General features: G+C 35.0%; 1 protein-coding gene across 4 annotated transcripts in view; it reads left to right on the top strand.

Moving 5' to 3' along the window:
• The first annotated feature begins 7,409 nt into the window (after positions 1-7,409).
• The window catches only part of vgll2a (vestigial-like family member 2a), a 29,609-nt gene continuing 20,024 nt past the window's right edge, over positions 7,410-16,994 (top strand). For 2 of the 4 annotated variants that reach the window (XM_039747627.1, XM_039747626.1), the window contains exons 1-2: positions 7,413-7,717; positions 9,871-10,177. In XM_039747627.1, coding sequence (XP_039603561.1) covers positions 7,634-7,717; positions 9,871-10,177 — 391 coding nt within the window. In that variant the 5' untranslated portion in view covers positions 7,413-7,633. Of the gene's footprint in view, positions 7,718-9,870; positions 10,178-16,994 lie in introns of all 4 variants that reach the window. The other 2 variants (XM_039747625.1, XM_039747628.1) reach the window with 2 other exon arrangements.

Here is a 16,994-nt window from a genome sequence, read left to right on the forward strand (position 1 = left end):
GAACATACAAGGGTACCATAAGATGAAGACATCTTTGGTCCTCTCAGAAAGAACTATAACACTTTCTCAGGGTGGAGTTAGATAGGCAATGATCTAAATAATGAGAGAGTGAGACCTCAAAATCCAGAGGGCATGCTGGGACCACATTTCCTGTACAAGACCTGGGAGGACTAGTGTGGGGTTGAATCTTGTCCACAAAACTGTCAGGGAACTTGTTCCCAACATAGAATTACAGCTATTCTTGACTAAATAATGCTTAGAGTTTCAGATAGACCAAGAGTGCAATTATTAGCCTGAGGCCTCTGTAAACTCTGGGATTCACCCTATGAAACAGTTCAAGTCAGAGATGAGCCTGAGGTTTAATAAGTATATATTCATGTGGAAAGTTGGGGCAATGGCTCACTGACTGGAAAAAGGAAAGCAAGAATTGGTTTTAAATGGGAGTTCAGTTGTACCTCCATTTTGTGAAAATCTTATGTTTACAGTTATCGTTTTAATCAAGCATTATGTTTTAGAATTCTTTACATGCTCTTTTGTCCTTTCTATGAGCACTGCCATTTTACGCAGTGGTTGCTAGTATATGGGTTCTGGTTGCTAACCTAGTCCCCATCAAAAGCTGCATCATGAAACATCACTATATTACTACGGTCATGCCAGGCTCTTCATCCTTGACTGCAGACATTTATCTGTTTGCTGTGCTTGTGGTTTCTAAAGAACTCTGGTTTATGAATATAACAACCTATTGTTTTTTTAATTTGACTTCGGTTTAGAAATTTAGCTTAGATGCACATTAGAATCAATTTCCTTGTTTAGATTCCTTTACTATGTCTTCTCATGTTTGCTCATCACATTAGAGCTGTACAAAAACATCTTAAGAGGCATTTAAAATTAATACACAAAGAACAATAAAATAAATAAGTAAAATGAATAACCAGGGATAAAAATCTGGCATAAGCATATAGGGCCTGCTCTAGCTTTTTTATTGCTCTGGGAAAAACTGAAACTGTTACACCCAAGCCGCCAAGTCTTGATCGCAAATGCTATAAATATTATTGCAGATTGTAGAGTGGCTTCCCCTTTGGTACTTTATGCAAGTTTCAGACAGGTGTAAGATCAAATAGCTGGATGGGGTGGTCCCACTACACGAGTCATATGTGGATGTCATATTGAATGAAAAGCCACCTCCTTTTGACACCAACGGCTAGGTCCATTTTACTTATCAAAGTGCCAGCCCCTTAAAACGTTGACACAGTAGGCAACCACCTAGTTTGCTACCACCTAGAGCTGGCCCCAAAAGCATAACAGATGCAGAAAGAAAGTGACTGTAGGTGTTCAGAGAGAATACTATGGAGATACTTGAGAAGTGGACAAGTGGACACACAAACACAGGAGCAAAAGTAGGTCCTGAAACACTGCATTTTTCAATTGATTTAGGTTATTTTATTGATCATTGTACACTCTCTGGGCTTATACTTCCATTTTGTGTTGAAAAATTACTTATCTTTTGGGAAATACAGTATATTGGTATAATGCTATAGTGTAAAATGTGAGAAGACAGTAAACAAAACAAAAACAAAACCAAAGAGATGAACAGCATTTTTGGTTTGTGAAAGCCTTTGTTGAAAGATTTAGGGTTCCACATTCTAATCGTAAGACTGTGATTGATATTTGTGTTGAAAAACAAAGGCTAATTATTATATAACTTGAAATCATTAGACATTCAAGATTAGTCATACATGTATTGTTTGTGACCTCTAATAAGTGGCCCCATTGCAGCCCTTGACCCAGATGAATGCCCTTGGTGGACGATAAACACAAAGAGGACCAAAATAATCTGTATTACCTCTTGAGGTTTTTCTGCATGGGTTCATGTTTTTGTCTGTGAAGTGGGGGTAGCTTATCCATTTCTCCACTTCTCCCATTCTGTCTATCTGTCTGTCCTCTGACTTCTCTCCCTCTCTCCTTGTCCTCTTTTACCTTCATAACTTTATACTTAATAGGCCTCTGGCTCTAAGCCAGCCTTAAACCCCCTCATGGGATCACTTCCAGCCAAGCTCAGAACATCCGCATTTTAAAATATTATGATAGTACTCCCATTCCCCCACCATTACCCTAAACTTGGATCAGACAGCTTTAGAAAATTAATGGGTGATGACTGTATATGTATATATAAAGGAATAGACTTGGTTAATAATAACACATTTCCTTTGCAAGTAAGTGAAATAAATATAAAAGTGAAGAGAACTCTAGGAAGTACAGTATGTCTATATTATGAATATAATCTGTATACTTTGTGTAACTGCATTATTTAAATTGAATTGGTTTAGATTTTCTAACTTGATTGCCTTATACCATTGGAGTTAATTTGGCACTCTGTACCAGTAATCAGGCCTCAAAGCTTATTTTTTCAATGGCCAAGTGTCATGGTGAAATTAATTTTATGGCATTCCATACAAATCAATCAAGTTTTTACAAAAAGAAATATTGAGTTAAGAACAAATCGATCCCCACCCCTGAGAGAGAGAGCAAGCCAAACGGCATGAAATTTAAGACCTGTACACATACCTAAATTAATAAGTTCTCTGTGCTTTATGAGATTATTTTAAAATATTACTGATTAGATCCTGCCATGTTTTGAAAAAAGTCTGTACGGATCCTCTAACTGAGTATTTGATTTTTTCCAATTTCAAATAGTATAACACATCAGTTTTGTGGTGAAATAAATTGATGCTGGAGTTCATATTACATTAGCAATGGAAGCAAGAACAGTGTATCCAGTGTTACCAGTTGTTTTCTTCTAAAAGATATATCTTATAGGCAGACTCTTTTAAATCAGGTTCAGTAGAGTTGGGGGGTGTTGAAATTTCACATTTGTCTTTGACTCAGTGGCGTCTTCTTGTTATGGCTCATAACCATAGCTGTCATTCCTTGGGTTGACATCTGTCAAGCAAACCTTTCAGAACAGTAGGCGGTCTCACATGTGCTGATGGGTAGTCCACTGTCATCTGAGCCAAAGCACAGCCTGAGAAAAGCTTCTTTAGCTTTTACATGTATATAGCACATCAATGCACCACATGTACATTTCTTAACTTCACAAAATCTTTCTACATTAATAGTTTAATGAATATTTGTGGATCACCCATGTGCGTTTATGCCTGGAATGAATAATTCATCCATCCATTATCCAACCCATAATATCCTAACTACAGGGTCACGGGGGTCTGCTGGAGCCAATCCCAGCCAACACAGGGCACAAGGCAGGAAACAAACCCCGGGCAGGGCGCCAGCCCAATGCAGGGAATGAATAATTTACTATTGTAAATGTTTGCAATTATTTCAGAATAGTGGCAATGGTGCATTTAAACAGTTTCAAGGACTGGAAAATTTAATGCCATGAATTCAGGTGTATCTTGTTTAACTGTAACAAATCCAACTTAAGTATTACATATTTCTCCTTTTGCTTACCCTAAAAAGCCAAAAAGATCATTTTAGAGATAACTACTGCTGATGCAGTTACTGACTGCACCCACATCACTTTCTTCTTTGTATGACAACACCTTCCTTGTTAAGCCTTGTAATACTCACAGTCTTTCTTCCCAGTGGCATCCAGTTACAGGCATTTGGTTTATAGTATTACTGGCTGGGCTTATTCAATTATTTTTAGTTTATAAGCTTGACAGAATTCAACATGCATTCAATGGATTCTTTGCATTTTCAGGTTATGAAATGAAATGACAGAAAAAATGTAGCTGCTGTCAATCAAGTAACATAGGCAACTGTGAATGAATGTTTACTATTTTATTGTTTAATCTGTGGAGTACATTATTTTGAATGACAGTGCTGTTTGTAATAAATAATATTTGGTATTTCCTTGACTAGACTATGTAAATACCTTTTAGGGAATTTAGGCTTAAACGTCTGGTAAAGGTATGCATTTCCTTATGAAATACTTTCATAATTAAGTGAAATACTTGGAGTATCTATGTGTTGATCTGCCAAAATATAGTAAAAAAAAAAAAAGAATTTATATAAACATATTGTGACAGTAATATTGTGATGCGGCCAATATTTCTAACATAAATTTCTTCATGTATTTTATAAATCTTTTAACCCTGCTTTTGTTCTAGATAATGAATAGGGTGTCATTACAAGAAGAATATTTATTTAACATTCAATAAAAATTGTGTTAAGGCAAATTGAAGATTTCAGATGCAAGGCAAATGAGCCAAGTTATGTGTTTAACCATAATGGTTTTTTTTTTTTTTCCTAGAATGGAAGAAATAATAGATATCTTGAACTGAAGTGGCCATGCAGATTGTGGTTTGGTGGGGGAGGTAATGGCATGTTTTTGAATTGTTTATGGTTAAAATAGACTGCTAATTCTCAGTAGTACTACGAAACACAGAGTACAAACAAGCAGATTATAGCCTGACCCTCCAGGGCCCTGTGTAGAGTTGGGGGCATTAAAGTGTGACCTTTGGGAATTTGCCAATCATGCTTTGACAGGTACATGACTGTTTCATGGAGTACTAATATATATTCAATTTTGATGTTTATATTTCCCTTCCTTAACAAGGATATTACTTAAGAAAGTGAATTATGTTCCATCTATCTTCATTTTTGCCTAATATCTGCTTAATCCAATTTCAACACTGATATTCCCATATCTAACTAGTACATTATTATCTACTGCACAAAATACAAAAAAATACTTTTTTTTTTTTAATTTGCTTTCAATTCCATATATATATAGTTGTAAAATTGTGTTAAATATGTACTGATATATATTGTATAGATCATTAGAGCCATTGGGTGTTTATTGTCACATGTTCGAAGTACAGCGATTTTATTTTATTTATTTTTATTTATTTATTTATTTATTTATATGGACCATTGCATCATTTTATCCCCACGCTCGAATCACATACATGCACGTTAACTTGCTTGACCATCCTATCTGGCCTCTTGTACCTACCGATGAACATGTGGAAGCGCCGTGGGATCAGCCGGCGACCCGTCCAGGGTTGGTTCCTGTCCTGATCTGTTGGAAATGCTTCCGCCCATACGGCACTTCATTGCTTTAAGCTGGTCCGAGAACATTTTGTTATGTTGTGTTACATTCAGAGCAGTAACTACTCTATTTATTGCGCTTACTCTATTCCTTGAACAAAAATGTCAACTATTTACCGCATTCTTTCAACACTACTCCTTAATGCTGCAATAACCGTCGAGAGTGTTTTCTTCTAATTGCAGCATTTCTTTAAGTGTTTACCTGTATATGTTATAATAACTAACCTCGGGGGCAGGTTGCTATTTTGCACACTTTTTCCAATAACATCAACAACCTTGAATATTTCAAAAATTGAGGTCAAGGGTGCACGAGCACGTCTTTGAAAGCCTGTCACTATAGGTGCCTCTGAACGCACAAATATTTCACACTTTTGGAATGGGACTGTTTTACAAGGGAATGCAAATTAGAAACGCGCGCCTGTATTTCATTAACGCGGAATTCTATTGCTTTTAATTTATTAATTCTCTATAATCCCCCTTTTCAAAATGTGACGGTTTTGGCGTTATTATGAGATCACGTCATTTATGACTGTGTTTATGATTAATTTCTTAACTGATTATTTTCGTTTTTAAGGATTCAATTATACGTAAACGATTGTTCTACGTTAAAAGATGCTTTTTCACACATCTCAGCTTTTTGCAAACAGATTTTCTATTACTTTTTTTAATTATTTTTGTCACAAGATGATTCAGCAATGATTATTGTTTTTCTTAAAATAAACAGAAGTATTTCTGAATCGAATTACATGCCACACAATTTATGTCCATTTTACATTTCTAATTTTAATATGTTGTTATTCCGAAACAGTAATTTGAAGGATGATTGTATCTGCGCTGCTACCAATGCATAGAAAACGTTTGTGCTAATTGAATGAAGGCATAATGATTAAAACTTTCACCTGATTTACAATATAAGTGCTTGTCACAAAGCAGGGTGACAAACCTAAATTGTATTATTAGACTGTGTAAATATAATGGCATTAAAGCATTCATTGTGCACAAAAATACTAATTCTGTCAAATGGAATGTAAAAAATGTTTGTACTGATCGAACATTTCCTTAGTTTATTATGTACATAATACTTTCAATAACAATTCAATAGAAACAAAGTTTTAAAATATCTATTATTTGTAACTTTTTTGAAAAAAAAAACGAAAATTGTTGTATTTTATAGATTACATCCTTAATAAAATGCTGTGCGAAAGGAAAAGGCAAACTCAAAAAAAAAATTAAAACTAATTAAATGATGGAATAAAACCGATTTAAAAGAGTTTGAGACTTTCTGAGTTGATGTTGCAGACCGTATTTCAATGTCGGTATTTTCTTTCGTATTTCAGAATATAAGATGAAATAAATTAACATCCTACCTGAGACAAAACTCCTATACGTGAATATAAAAAGTTTATATATTATGAATTCGGACAAATTAGAATATGTCAAACATGTTAAACCATAGTGTGCCACGGTAGTCGTTATTCGTGGCAATGAATAGGATGAAATATCTATCTATCTATCTATCTATCTATCTATCTATCTATCTATCTATCTATCTATCTATCTATCTATCTCTTGCCTTTAATTTAATATCTATCTATCTATCTATCTATCTATCTATCTATCTATCTATCTATCTATCTCTTGCCTTTAATTTTAATATCTATCTATCTATCTATCTATCTATCTATCTATTACAGTGCCTTTCATATTCCATATATCTGCAACATTTATCAGTATCAGTAAAATATTATATTTGTAATTCGAAGTTATACGGACACCAGCCCTACTAGTTTTATGATAATGCCCAAATTGCATTCCATTTCTGTGTACCTCTAGCAGTTGTTTTAAATTATTCTTTGGGTTCCTTTCCACCTGAAAGAAGCTAAATTACCAGATGAAATTTGCAACTGTTATAGTTTGTTAAGCAGTAATGCATTTTCATTAACTTTTGGAAACGCAGTTCAACGCACTGGACAACATTATATTAATTCTTTGCATTAACTTTGCATGCATTAAATTATTATTATTATTATTATTATTATTATTATTATTATTATTATTATTATTATTATTATTGTTGTTGTTGTTGTTGTTATACACTAAATCTGTTAAAACTATCAGCGTATCGTAAACAAAGATGAGGTAGCAGGATATGGACATTGTTAAATAAAATGTGTGTGGTTAGACACAGATATAAATGGTGCACACCTGCCATCCGCAAGTCCCGTATGGACAGAAGTTAACGTCTTCTGAAGGAGCAGCCTATTTGGCAGGAGGGTCAACTCGCACACTTGCTTCAGATTGGCTGGTAAAATCCTCAAGTTAGACGTCAATGCGTTTTGCGTGGGGGTTTAATGGCTTTAGACCAGTTAGCGGTATTCCTAATGTTGCATGGTCGAGGCCGAAAGCGGGAGCTACCTTGTTGCATGGACATTATCAACTAAAGTCGAAACACCTCTTTCTTTTTAGATCAACATTTTTCAAGGAATTATCGATGCATTGTCGCCAATGAAGCACCACTTTCCTTCAGTGAACGCTATTCCATAAAGTATAGGCGTCTTCAGCCATGAGCTGCTTGGATGTAATGTATCAAGTCTATGGTCCGCCACAACCTTATTTCGCAGCAGCGTACACCCCTTACCACCACCAGGTACGTTTGTCAGATTGTTTGGAAAAATGCACAACTGCCGGTACAGCACTGTTATCTATGTCTAATAGGATTTATTTTTCTGTTTTGAGTAAGTCTGTTCCGGAAATCACTCAAGGGTTAATTTGCTTGATATGTCTCGTTTAGGCTGATTCCGCCTTCGTTATTACATATCAATCCATTTTTTTTATTTGAATGAACTTCTATAGGATACATAGTGGAAATCAAAGTGCGAACATTAACGGACTAAAGTAGTAATGCAAATACGTTATGCTATGTCAGCTTAAATGTGTTTTAAGTGTGGGGAAGCAAAGTGGGAAAGGGAAGGTTAAATATGCGCTGAAAAGTTTTAAGAAATTCAGCGAGCTGTAAAAAGTTTCGTTTGTAGGATCTGCATAGCGCGTGCAACGGGCTAAAAACGTGATGCCTTGCCACATCCCTGGTTAGTTAAATCTGTGTGTGAGTAAAAATAAAATCTATCTATCTATCTATCTATCTATCTATCTATCTATCTATCTATCTATCTATCTATCTAATGAAATATATACACCGACAAAAACACAAATTCAAAATAAATATCAAGAAAGATCGTTCAGTCATCAAATTTTCAAGTTATATGTTTATACTAAAGCAATAGCTATTGTACTTTATATAAAACTGTCAATTGTCAAATTTCAGCACAGTAGAATGTCTTTATTAGTTTATTTCTCTGAGCAAAGTTGTGTAAACTTTTTTATAAATATAAAACGTAAAATGGATAGAAGCAATGACTTTCTTTTTGTAAATAATGTGCACAGCTAAGGAAAAAATACTTTAAGAATAAAAGTCAATAAAAGAATCCAGAAGGCTTATTGCGTATAAGAATAACCATCTCGCTAAATTTACTGTACTTTCAATGTTGCATTGTGTCGGGGTATTTAACAACAACACCGGGCACAGGGCAGAAATAACCCCTAGCCATAAACCCAGCTTAAATGTATTCTAACTATAAAACACATTTGTTTCTGACTGTCAGCTGCCCGCAGAGTGACAGTTTTAGCTATACCGGTAATAATTTCCAGCTGTACTATTAATTGTAATGTTCATAATGATATGCTCTTTTTATTTTTATGTGAAACCGAAGAGTAAAAAGAAAGATTTTTCAGTCTGCTTGCATAGGTACTTTCCGATTTTTTAGTTTTTATTCTTTCTTTATATAATAGTAATTTTTATATCACACATTCTAAATTTATTGTACGCGTATTTTACTGAATATAACGGTTTATTTATAATGTAACGCCACTCGCACTCAAAGTCCAATTGCTCTTTCCTTTAAAACCAAAGAGGATTTGTCCTTTTCATGTCTTCATTCTGAAAAAGAAAAACCTACAATTTAAAAACAAGTGTGGAAATGTGTCCGCTCTGTATGCGTCGGGTAAGCGACGTTTTATAGCCCTGTCAAGTGACAAGAATTTTAATTCCGACTGAAACTCTGGAGACTAAATAAGCAATCGAGTCAATTTGAAAGATTCGATTTATTGACGTTGAAATCGCGGTGGTTTTAAAATGCTTTGGTAACTGTTTCGACGAAATCGATTACATTTTTAAAAGTATGTGATTCAAGATATGGAATAAAGTCTGACGGTACGTATCTTACAGAACAAATAAATCCTCCCGCAGAATGATGTGGTGTGACAAGATGATTAGATCGACAAAAGTGAGGTTTCTTCTCCCGCACTGCGCCCTTGTGGTTCGATACGTTGTCTATTAACTGAATTGTCAGATTCTTATGCATCTCCAAAAATGAAAAACTGAAATTAATGACAGTCACTTCTTAATCACAATGTATACGAAATGAATATAATATAATCGGTTTTCGTTTCATTTAAGTGTTACCTTTAATCTTTCCAGATATTCGCGGAGGTAAACTTAACTTACTATGTTGGTTTGGCCGTGCACGTTTGTTTCGCGGACCTGCATATACAGTATTACCACATATACCTTTAATTGTGAATATTTCAATGTTGTTGTGGTTGTTGTTCCCTCTGATTTAATCACTCATTAATTGATTTCAATATTTTTACAGTAGATAAGTTCATTTACGTCTGTTGAGCTGGTAAATCTGTATGCAAAACTAAAGCCACCTAATTCGAATCGTGTTTTTTTTTTGCTTGCAGAAGTTAGCTTTTTACCCCAAAATGCAAGAAGCACCAGAAAGTGGCAGCAACAGCAACAGTAGTAGCAGCAGCAGCAGCAGCAATTCGTTTTCCAGTCTTTCTGCGCCAACCATCAAAGAGGAAGAATGCACCCAAGAAAAGGAGCGGCCCCCTGAAGCAGAATACATCAACTCCCGCTGCGTGCTCTTCACCTATTTCCAAGGGGATATAAGCTCGGTGGTGGATGAGCATTTCAGCAGGGCGTTGAGCCAGCCCAGTAGCTACGCTCCCAGCAGTAAGAGCTCGAGGAGTGGAGCGTCCTGGAGAGGTGAGCAAGGGGTCGCTAGTGTTTGTGCAGGCTACTCGGGTTTAAATGCACATACGTGAAAACATTACCCGTATAGATAACAGTATGTAGCAGGTTGCTTGATTAAGGTAAATCCGTTATTTTCCCCGTTGACAGGTGACAGTTCTGTTGCCCTTGAGAATACCCCGTAAGGCTTATGCCATAGGTTTGGAATCCATAAAGTTTACTTGAAGGAGGAAGCAAACCGTTAGGTTCAACAAATACAAAATGGGTAAAACACATTTAGGAGTGCAGAAAAAGATATGACAACTGAAAGTTTCAGTTTTCTTACCTTAAGCTGTTAAGGAAGGTCCTAGGAATGTATTATGCTGAAATCTTGCATGTACTCACTGAACTATATACAATGAAGTAAGTTTTTAGAGCAGGCATACAAGGAGTGTTGTATAGTTTTTAAGATTTTGGACTTTAGACTCTGAGGTTGTGGAGTCAAATCCTGTTAATGACACTGTGTGACCATCTGAGGGTCACTTCACGTCCCTGTGCTACAAATGGAACAAAAGTAATATAACCAATTGTAGCTCAAATGTTGCAAGCCGTCCAGGAAAAAAGTGTCTGCCAGATAAGTTAACAATAGACCACACTCTCAATTTTATAAGTATTACTTTTGCATACTACGGTGGGCTGGCACCCTGCCCAGGGTTTGTTTCCTGCCTTGCACCCTTTGTTGGCTGGGATTGGCTCCAGCAGACCCTCCAGACCCTGTAGTTAGGATATAGCAGGTTGGATAATGGATGGATGGATGGATACTTATGCATAATAGATTCAATTGCTTCTGCTGATCTGGATTATAAGAGTCTTGCCTGACAGCAGCTTGCTCAATGTTGCAGGTTTATCAAAAGCCACAAAAAAGAACATCCCACAATATTTAAGTCTCCAAACAGGCTGATTGTAAATCTTTGAACTGGTGGAAGAAACCGGAAACCCCTGCAGGAAACCACTAATGAAGGATTGAATGAACAGCAAGATTGTCATTCAATTGATACATATGAAAGAAATGTCGTCTTATTTGTTCAAAGCCCCTTTGATTCAAATTCTCCAAACTTAACTTCTGAGTGGTTGCATGCATGTATGCCACTCAGTCGTTTCCCCTTATCTTATCAGAGGCTTTCTTGCTGCAACACATTCTTAAAGCCCGGATTTCAAGAGCGATTTCCATTCTGTTGACAGATCATGATACCTGATCCTTTGTGTTTGTTTTTTGTTGTCAAATCGACACTTAGTCACAAAGAAAATTTGCTAGTCATGTATTATTTTATTTGTAGAGTGGAGACAAAAAGATAGATGCTCAACATTTATTCCATACTGTGAAAGTGTTATGTCCCAATTCTGCAACTTTCCTGAAAAATGTGTAACTGCCTGCAACACCTTTCCTCTCTTTTGCTTGTCTGATACCACGTAACATTGAATTCACTTCTAATTTATTTCATTAGTTTTCTTTGCAGATTCTCATTTGCTTTTTTTGTATAGTATCTTGTTATTCCTCTGTGGTATACAAAGATCAGATTTGATAGACATGGTTAATGAATCAAACCACAAAACTACCATATGCAAATTGCACAAATGCTATAAAATTAATTTTGGAAAAAGTTTTTTCCCCTTTTTCACTATTTCAACAAAGAATATGTAATGGGTTTCCTGTTATACATATAAGGCGTTTTCAGGATGAAATCTTCAAATAATTCATTGAGTTAAAATGAAGCGAGTACCCTTCTGCACCCTTCTTGTTTAGGCTATAAATTAGTCATTCCTATACAAGTCTAATGAGGTGTTTACTTATCAGACTCGGACAGATTCAGCATCTTTTGAAATGTTCAGTCAGTGGAAATGAAAGATGACCCATCCATCCATCCATTATCCAACAACAGGGTCACGGGAGTCTGCTGGAGCCAATCCCAGCCAACAAAGGGTGCAAGGCAGGAAACAAACCCCGGGCAGGGTGCCAGCCCACCGTTGCCATCAGTTTATGCAGCCACAAATATAAAGACACCAAAAAAGAAAATACTATGAGCAGTCAGTGTCCTAGGCTTGCACATTTGGTGTGCTGCTTAACTCATTCTGTTAAAGAAGAGATTCTGCGTCCCTAAAATTGGATAAAGTGGGTTTAAATAAATAGATATAATAGATAGATAATAAATAAATACATATTATGAAAATGAAAAAGAATATATGTCATTGGTATTGCTTTAAAAGAGAGATCATTAATATAACACACCGCTAGTGCTATTAAATAAATTGTTAAACAGAAACTTTTATTTGATATAGCACCTTTATAAAGTAAACCCTAAGAAATTTGGCTCATGTTTATCTTTATTTTATTCATACATAGCACAAGAAGGTCAAAAGACTATTTAAGGGGTCTCACAGTCAGCTGGAGGAAGGTATGGAGGGGCTGAGGTTTTTGCCCTTCTTCCACATTTCCAAATGTGGTTTCAAAGTCTAGGCTGGTTACAGTCAGTGTGGTGTTTTCATATTGTGGGTTTTTCTTAAGGCCTTTGTGGTTTTGTTCCTACGCCTCAGAAACCATGCCTGCTAGGTTAATGGGAAGGTTTAACTAAACAGGAAAGTCCAAATAAAATAAAAACTAAAATAAACTAATTTCAGTTCATAAATTATGTTTAATGATATATACATTCCTTAAACAATATTATAATACAATAATATTATAATGCAAGTTTCCATGATCATAAATTAGTAACATATTACATTCAAGCAAATTGTACTGTTACATGTTTACATTTTTTAAAAAGCTAAATATCAGAATTAAATATTGTAAACAGTTGCAAACTGAACTGAGTGGCATAGTTGTGCAGTTATTAACACTGCTGCCTTAGAGTTCTAGAGTTCAAATTTAGTAGCCTGGACCTCTTCCTCATGTCCACCAGGGTTTTTTTTTTTTTTTGGTACTCCAATTTACTTCAAAAATCATGATTAATAACTTAACTGGTGAATTAAATGGACTCATTGTGATAGAACACAGAGATATGCATATTGCACCTTGTAATGGAGTCATGTACAATATAGAATTAGTTTTTTTCCTTATTTAATCTCTTTGCCAGGCAGATCCCAGCTCACTGTGAACCTCATTTAATTAAACGAGTTCATAAAATATGTGCATTATCAATATTTTAAAAATATAAATATTCTTGGGTGGCACAGTGGTCTCACGGATCCAGCATCTGAAGTCTGGTCCTTCTCTGTGTGTAGACGGCATGTTCAGCTCATTTTTTCATGGGTTTTCTTCCAGTTCAGTTGTCTTCCTTTTCCCCAAAGATGTGTGTGTTGCATTAATTGATGATTCCCATTTGGCCCAGTTTGAGTCTTGGGCTTAGTTTGAGTGGGCTTTGAGATAGACTGATGCCTTGTTCATGGCTGGTTCACACACTGCAAATATATAAATTAATATACTGTATATATTAACACAAGGAAATATATGGGAACTCCCTTTTCATATATACATTTTTAAAGATTTAATTTACAATGTAAGAGTTAATTTAACACTAGCAATTGTTCTGTGTTGTTGGCACCTGATGCTGCCAGGATATATAAAATAAACTTGTGTGCTGTAGCAATTTATGAAGTTTAGAGGTGTTTTGTTCAGAGTTAAAGTAATGTAACTTAATGCACTTTAGAAGTTGAATGAATTTTTTTTATCCAAACAGATCAGTTTTTTACATATTAGTGCAAAAAAGTAGCCTAGTATTGCAGGACATCACTCAATGGCCACTAAATGCCAACTAAAACAGGAGGGTAGGGAGCAAACTGGCACCAGGTTGGCAGCTTTTAAGAAAATCATTTTCTTCCCATTCTCATATAAGTGAGATTCTGCTTACTAATTCAATCTGCAAAAATATAACATTTAATTTAAGGTTGCATTTAATTGTTTCAGATTTGTTTGTGAAGACAGGCTTTATTCTTTCTATGGGGGCACATTTAGAGAAACTGTCATTCCAAGCACATTTAAATAGTACATGTCAAATTTCTTATGGAAATGTTCTCATTTTCAGGAATACTGGGAAAATTAAAACTTTTTATAAATAATTTACTTTTCTTCATATTTTTGGCAATAACTTAAAAAACTTCACTTAAGTAAAGAAAAGACATGCATTTTTATAGCAATAACAGTATGATCACATGGTATAAGCGCATTTTAGTGCCCTGGACTAAAGTCAGAGCAAAGTCAAATATTGGGATAGCAGCACTATTTAATTTTAATTTGTTGGCACAATAACAATGGTCCAAAATCAGTAGCAATGGACCTGAGGGCAAGCAGTAGTACTTGCTGTAAAGCATAGTGATTTGAAAACAAAAAGAAATATCACTATACCATATAATATAAATATTTAAATAATATTTTGAATTAGCAATTTTAACATGTTTTAGCAAACTGGCACTTGCAATAACTGTTTTCTTTGAATGAAGCAGCACATTAAATCACATGTTGAGTTCACTGAAGCATACCTGTGGTATCTGCCAAGCAGAAGTGATGGCACACCACAGCTGTGTTTGAAAAAAGAAAACCCACCTGTCCTTTCTTTACAAATCCAGTTCAGGGTTATGGGGGCCAGAGTTTAGTTCAACTACATCAAACTCAAAAAAGTGCAAATTCTAGTGAAATTATGTTTCAAATGTACAAAACAGTAAAAAAAAATACAGAGAAGCCTGAAAAATCCACACATGAAACTGAATTTAAATATATCAAAATTTGTTTAGCTTCCACAGTACGTTCTCAATGACATCTTCATGAAATTTATTCTTGGATAACATCTGTTTCTCCATCCATTTTCACAGTGGCATCAAATGCAAGGCTGAAATCAAGCCAAGCACCTGGCACGCTCATGCACACTGCGGCATCCACTGACACTCTGGACAATTTAAAGTTTCCGATCAATCTAATGTACACTTTGGGATGTGGGAGGAGGAAACCAGAGAAAGTCAACATGATCATCATAAGAACCTTACGAACTGCACATAGACCGAGTCACGGTAGGCACTCAAACCCTAGGAACTGTGAGGCAACAGTGCCAACCACTACACTATCTTCACACTCCAGTGCCAGCCGAGTCCCATTTTATTTTTTTTTGCATTAAAACTAAGTTGGGTCTTACAACATTGTTTTTGTTCTGCCTTTTAATATTTCATTTTACATCATTTTTTTAAACATCACATAGGTAGTTCTTTTTATTTTTGTATGTGATTTTGTTAAAATCTGGTAATTATATTTGAAAATATAACAGAAACTTGATAAAAACACATAACCAGAAGCTAGCTTATTTTTTTTTTAGGCTTTTACAATATATCACAAGAATAGGATGAACAGTTTTATTTTGATGTACTAAAACATGAAAGTTGTTTTACATTGAACATTTAAATTTGTTGAGAAATTTTCCATCAGTTTAGTTGCAATATAACAGATAATGTGTCTTTAATTAAATAAGGAGTATGTAATTTTTTTCTTGGTTAGTTAAAGTATATAGTTGATATTCAAATAAATTCCAGAATTTATTTACTGCAGAAAACAGTTTTTTCTGTTATTCATATTTAATCTTTGGTGGTAGAATGTGTATTTAAGTACCAGAATGCATTAATTCCTCCACTCTCACAATAAAAGGGCCAGATTGTCTGACTTTTCTCCAGCCCTTTTCGACGCAGTTTAACTTATAGATTAGATGATACTTGATATTTGTTTATGGCATCCTAGAGTGCTCCATATTTTCACTATTACATGTTTTGCTTTACTTGCCATTCACCTTTAGCAGCTGTATTACACTCTACACTTTTTCTTTTTTTATTCCATTCTTTTGCCTAGTTTTGGTTCTTTTGAGTATTCTGCTGTTTCTTCTATTTTGAGGCTAAACTGTGAAGGAAAATGTTAATCCGGGCCATGCTGATATTAAATGATCCATTTTTCTTTCTAGAATTTGGAAACATACCCATATTGAAGGGTATGATCACACAGTATTGATTTATGAACAGCATTATGAACAGGATTTTACTGTTTCTGTTCACAATTTTTACTAAAACAAAAAGTAATGTACATTATAATTGAACTGTTTTTATTTAGCAGTTTAGAGTCAAATGAGAAGCTAAACTAATTATTTTGCATTGATTCAATGCCCATTTATTGTACAAATCCAATCTAATGATCTCCAGAGTCATTACTCCCATAGTACACAGTATAAGATAGGAGCCAACTCTGGATTTAGCACACTCGTGCTGGTGAATTAATGTGGTATAAAGATCTGTGAAATGTGGGAGTAAAGCTGAAAAAAACAGTCACCATGTTGAGATTTGATCCCATTTTGATGGAGCCATGAGACAGCAGTCCCAAACACTGCAGTGTAGAGTTGTCGATATTAACAGGGGGAAAAAAATAAAAATGAATACTTTGCAGTATTCAGTTGAGGTATAGTTTATGTACATTTTATTATATGGAAAAGTGTTGTTTTCTTGAAACTGTTTATTCCCTTGATTTACTTATTATAATCATCTTCTAGCAGATGGTGGCTTCAGCAAAGGGCACCCCCATGTTCCACTGCATTTACAGTAGTAATACAGAAGTTGGGATTTTAAAATGGCAGGTCAGCCTTCTCACACATAAAAGAACCCAGGCAATGCTGTCCCTTACATCAACATTTATTAAATAGCAAACAGTAAACTCAACAATATTTTTTCTTCCCATAAACACATTTTTCATTAAAATATTGTCTTTTGAAAGTACACAAGGTTGGGGTTAATAGATAATAAAGTTTTACCATACTGCCCTTGGAGTTTGTAAAGA

The sequence above is a fragment of the Polypterus senegalus genome, chromosome 3 (genome assembly GCF_016835505.1).
Source record: "Polypterus senegalus isolate Bchr_013 chromosome 3, ASM1683550v1, whole genome shotgun sequence".
NCBI classification, from domain to species: Eukaryota; Metazoa; Chordata; class Cladistia; order Polypteriformes; family Polypteridae; genus Polypterus; species Polypterus senegalus.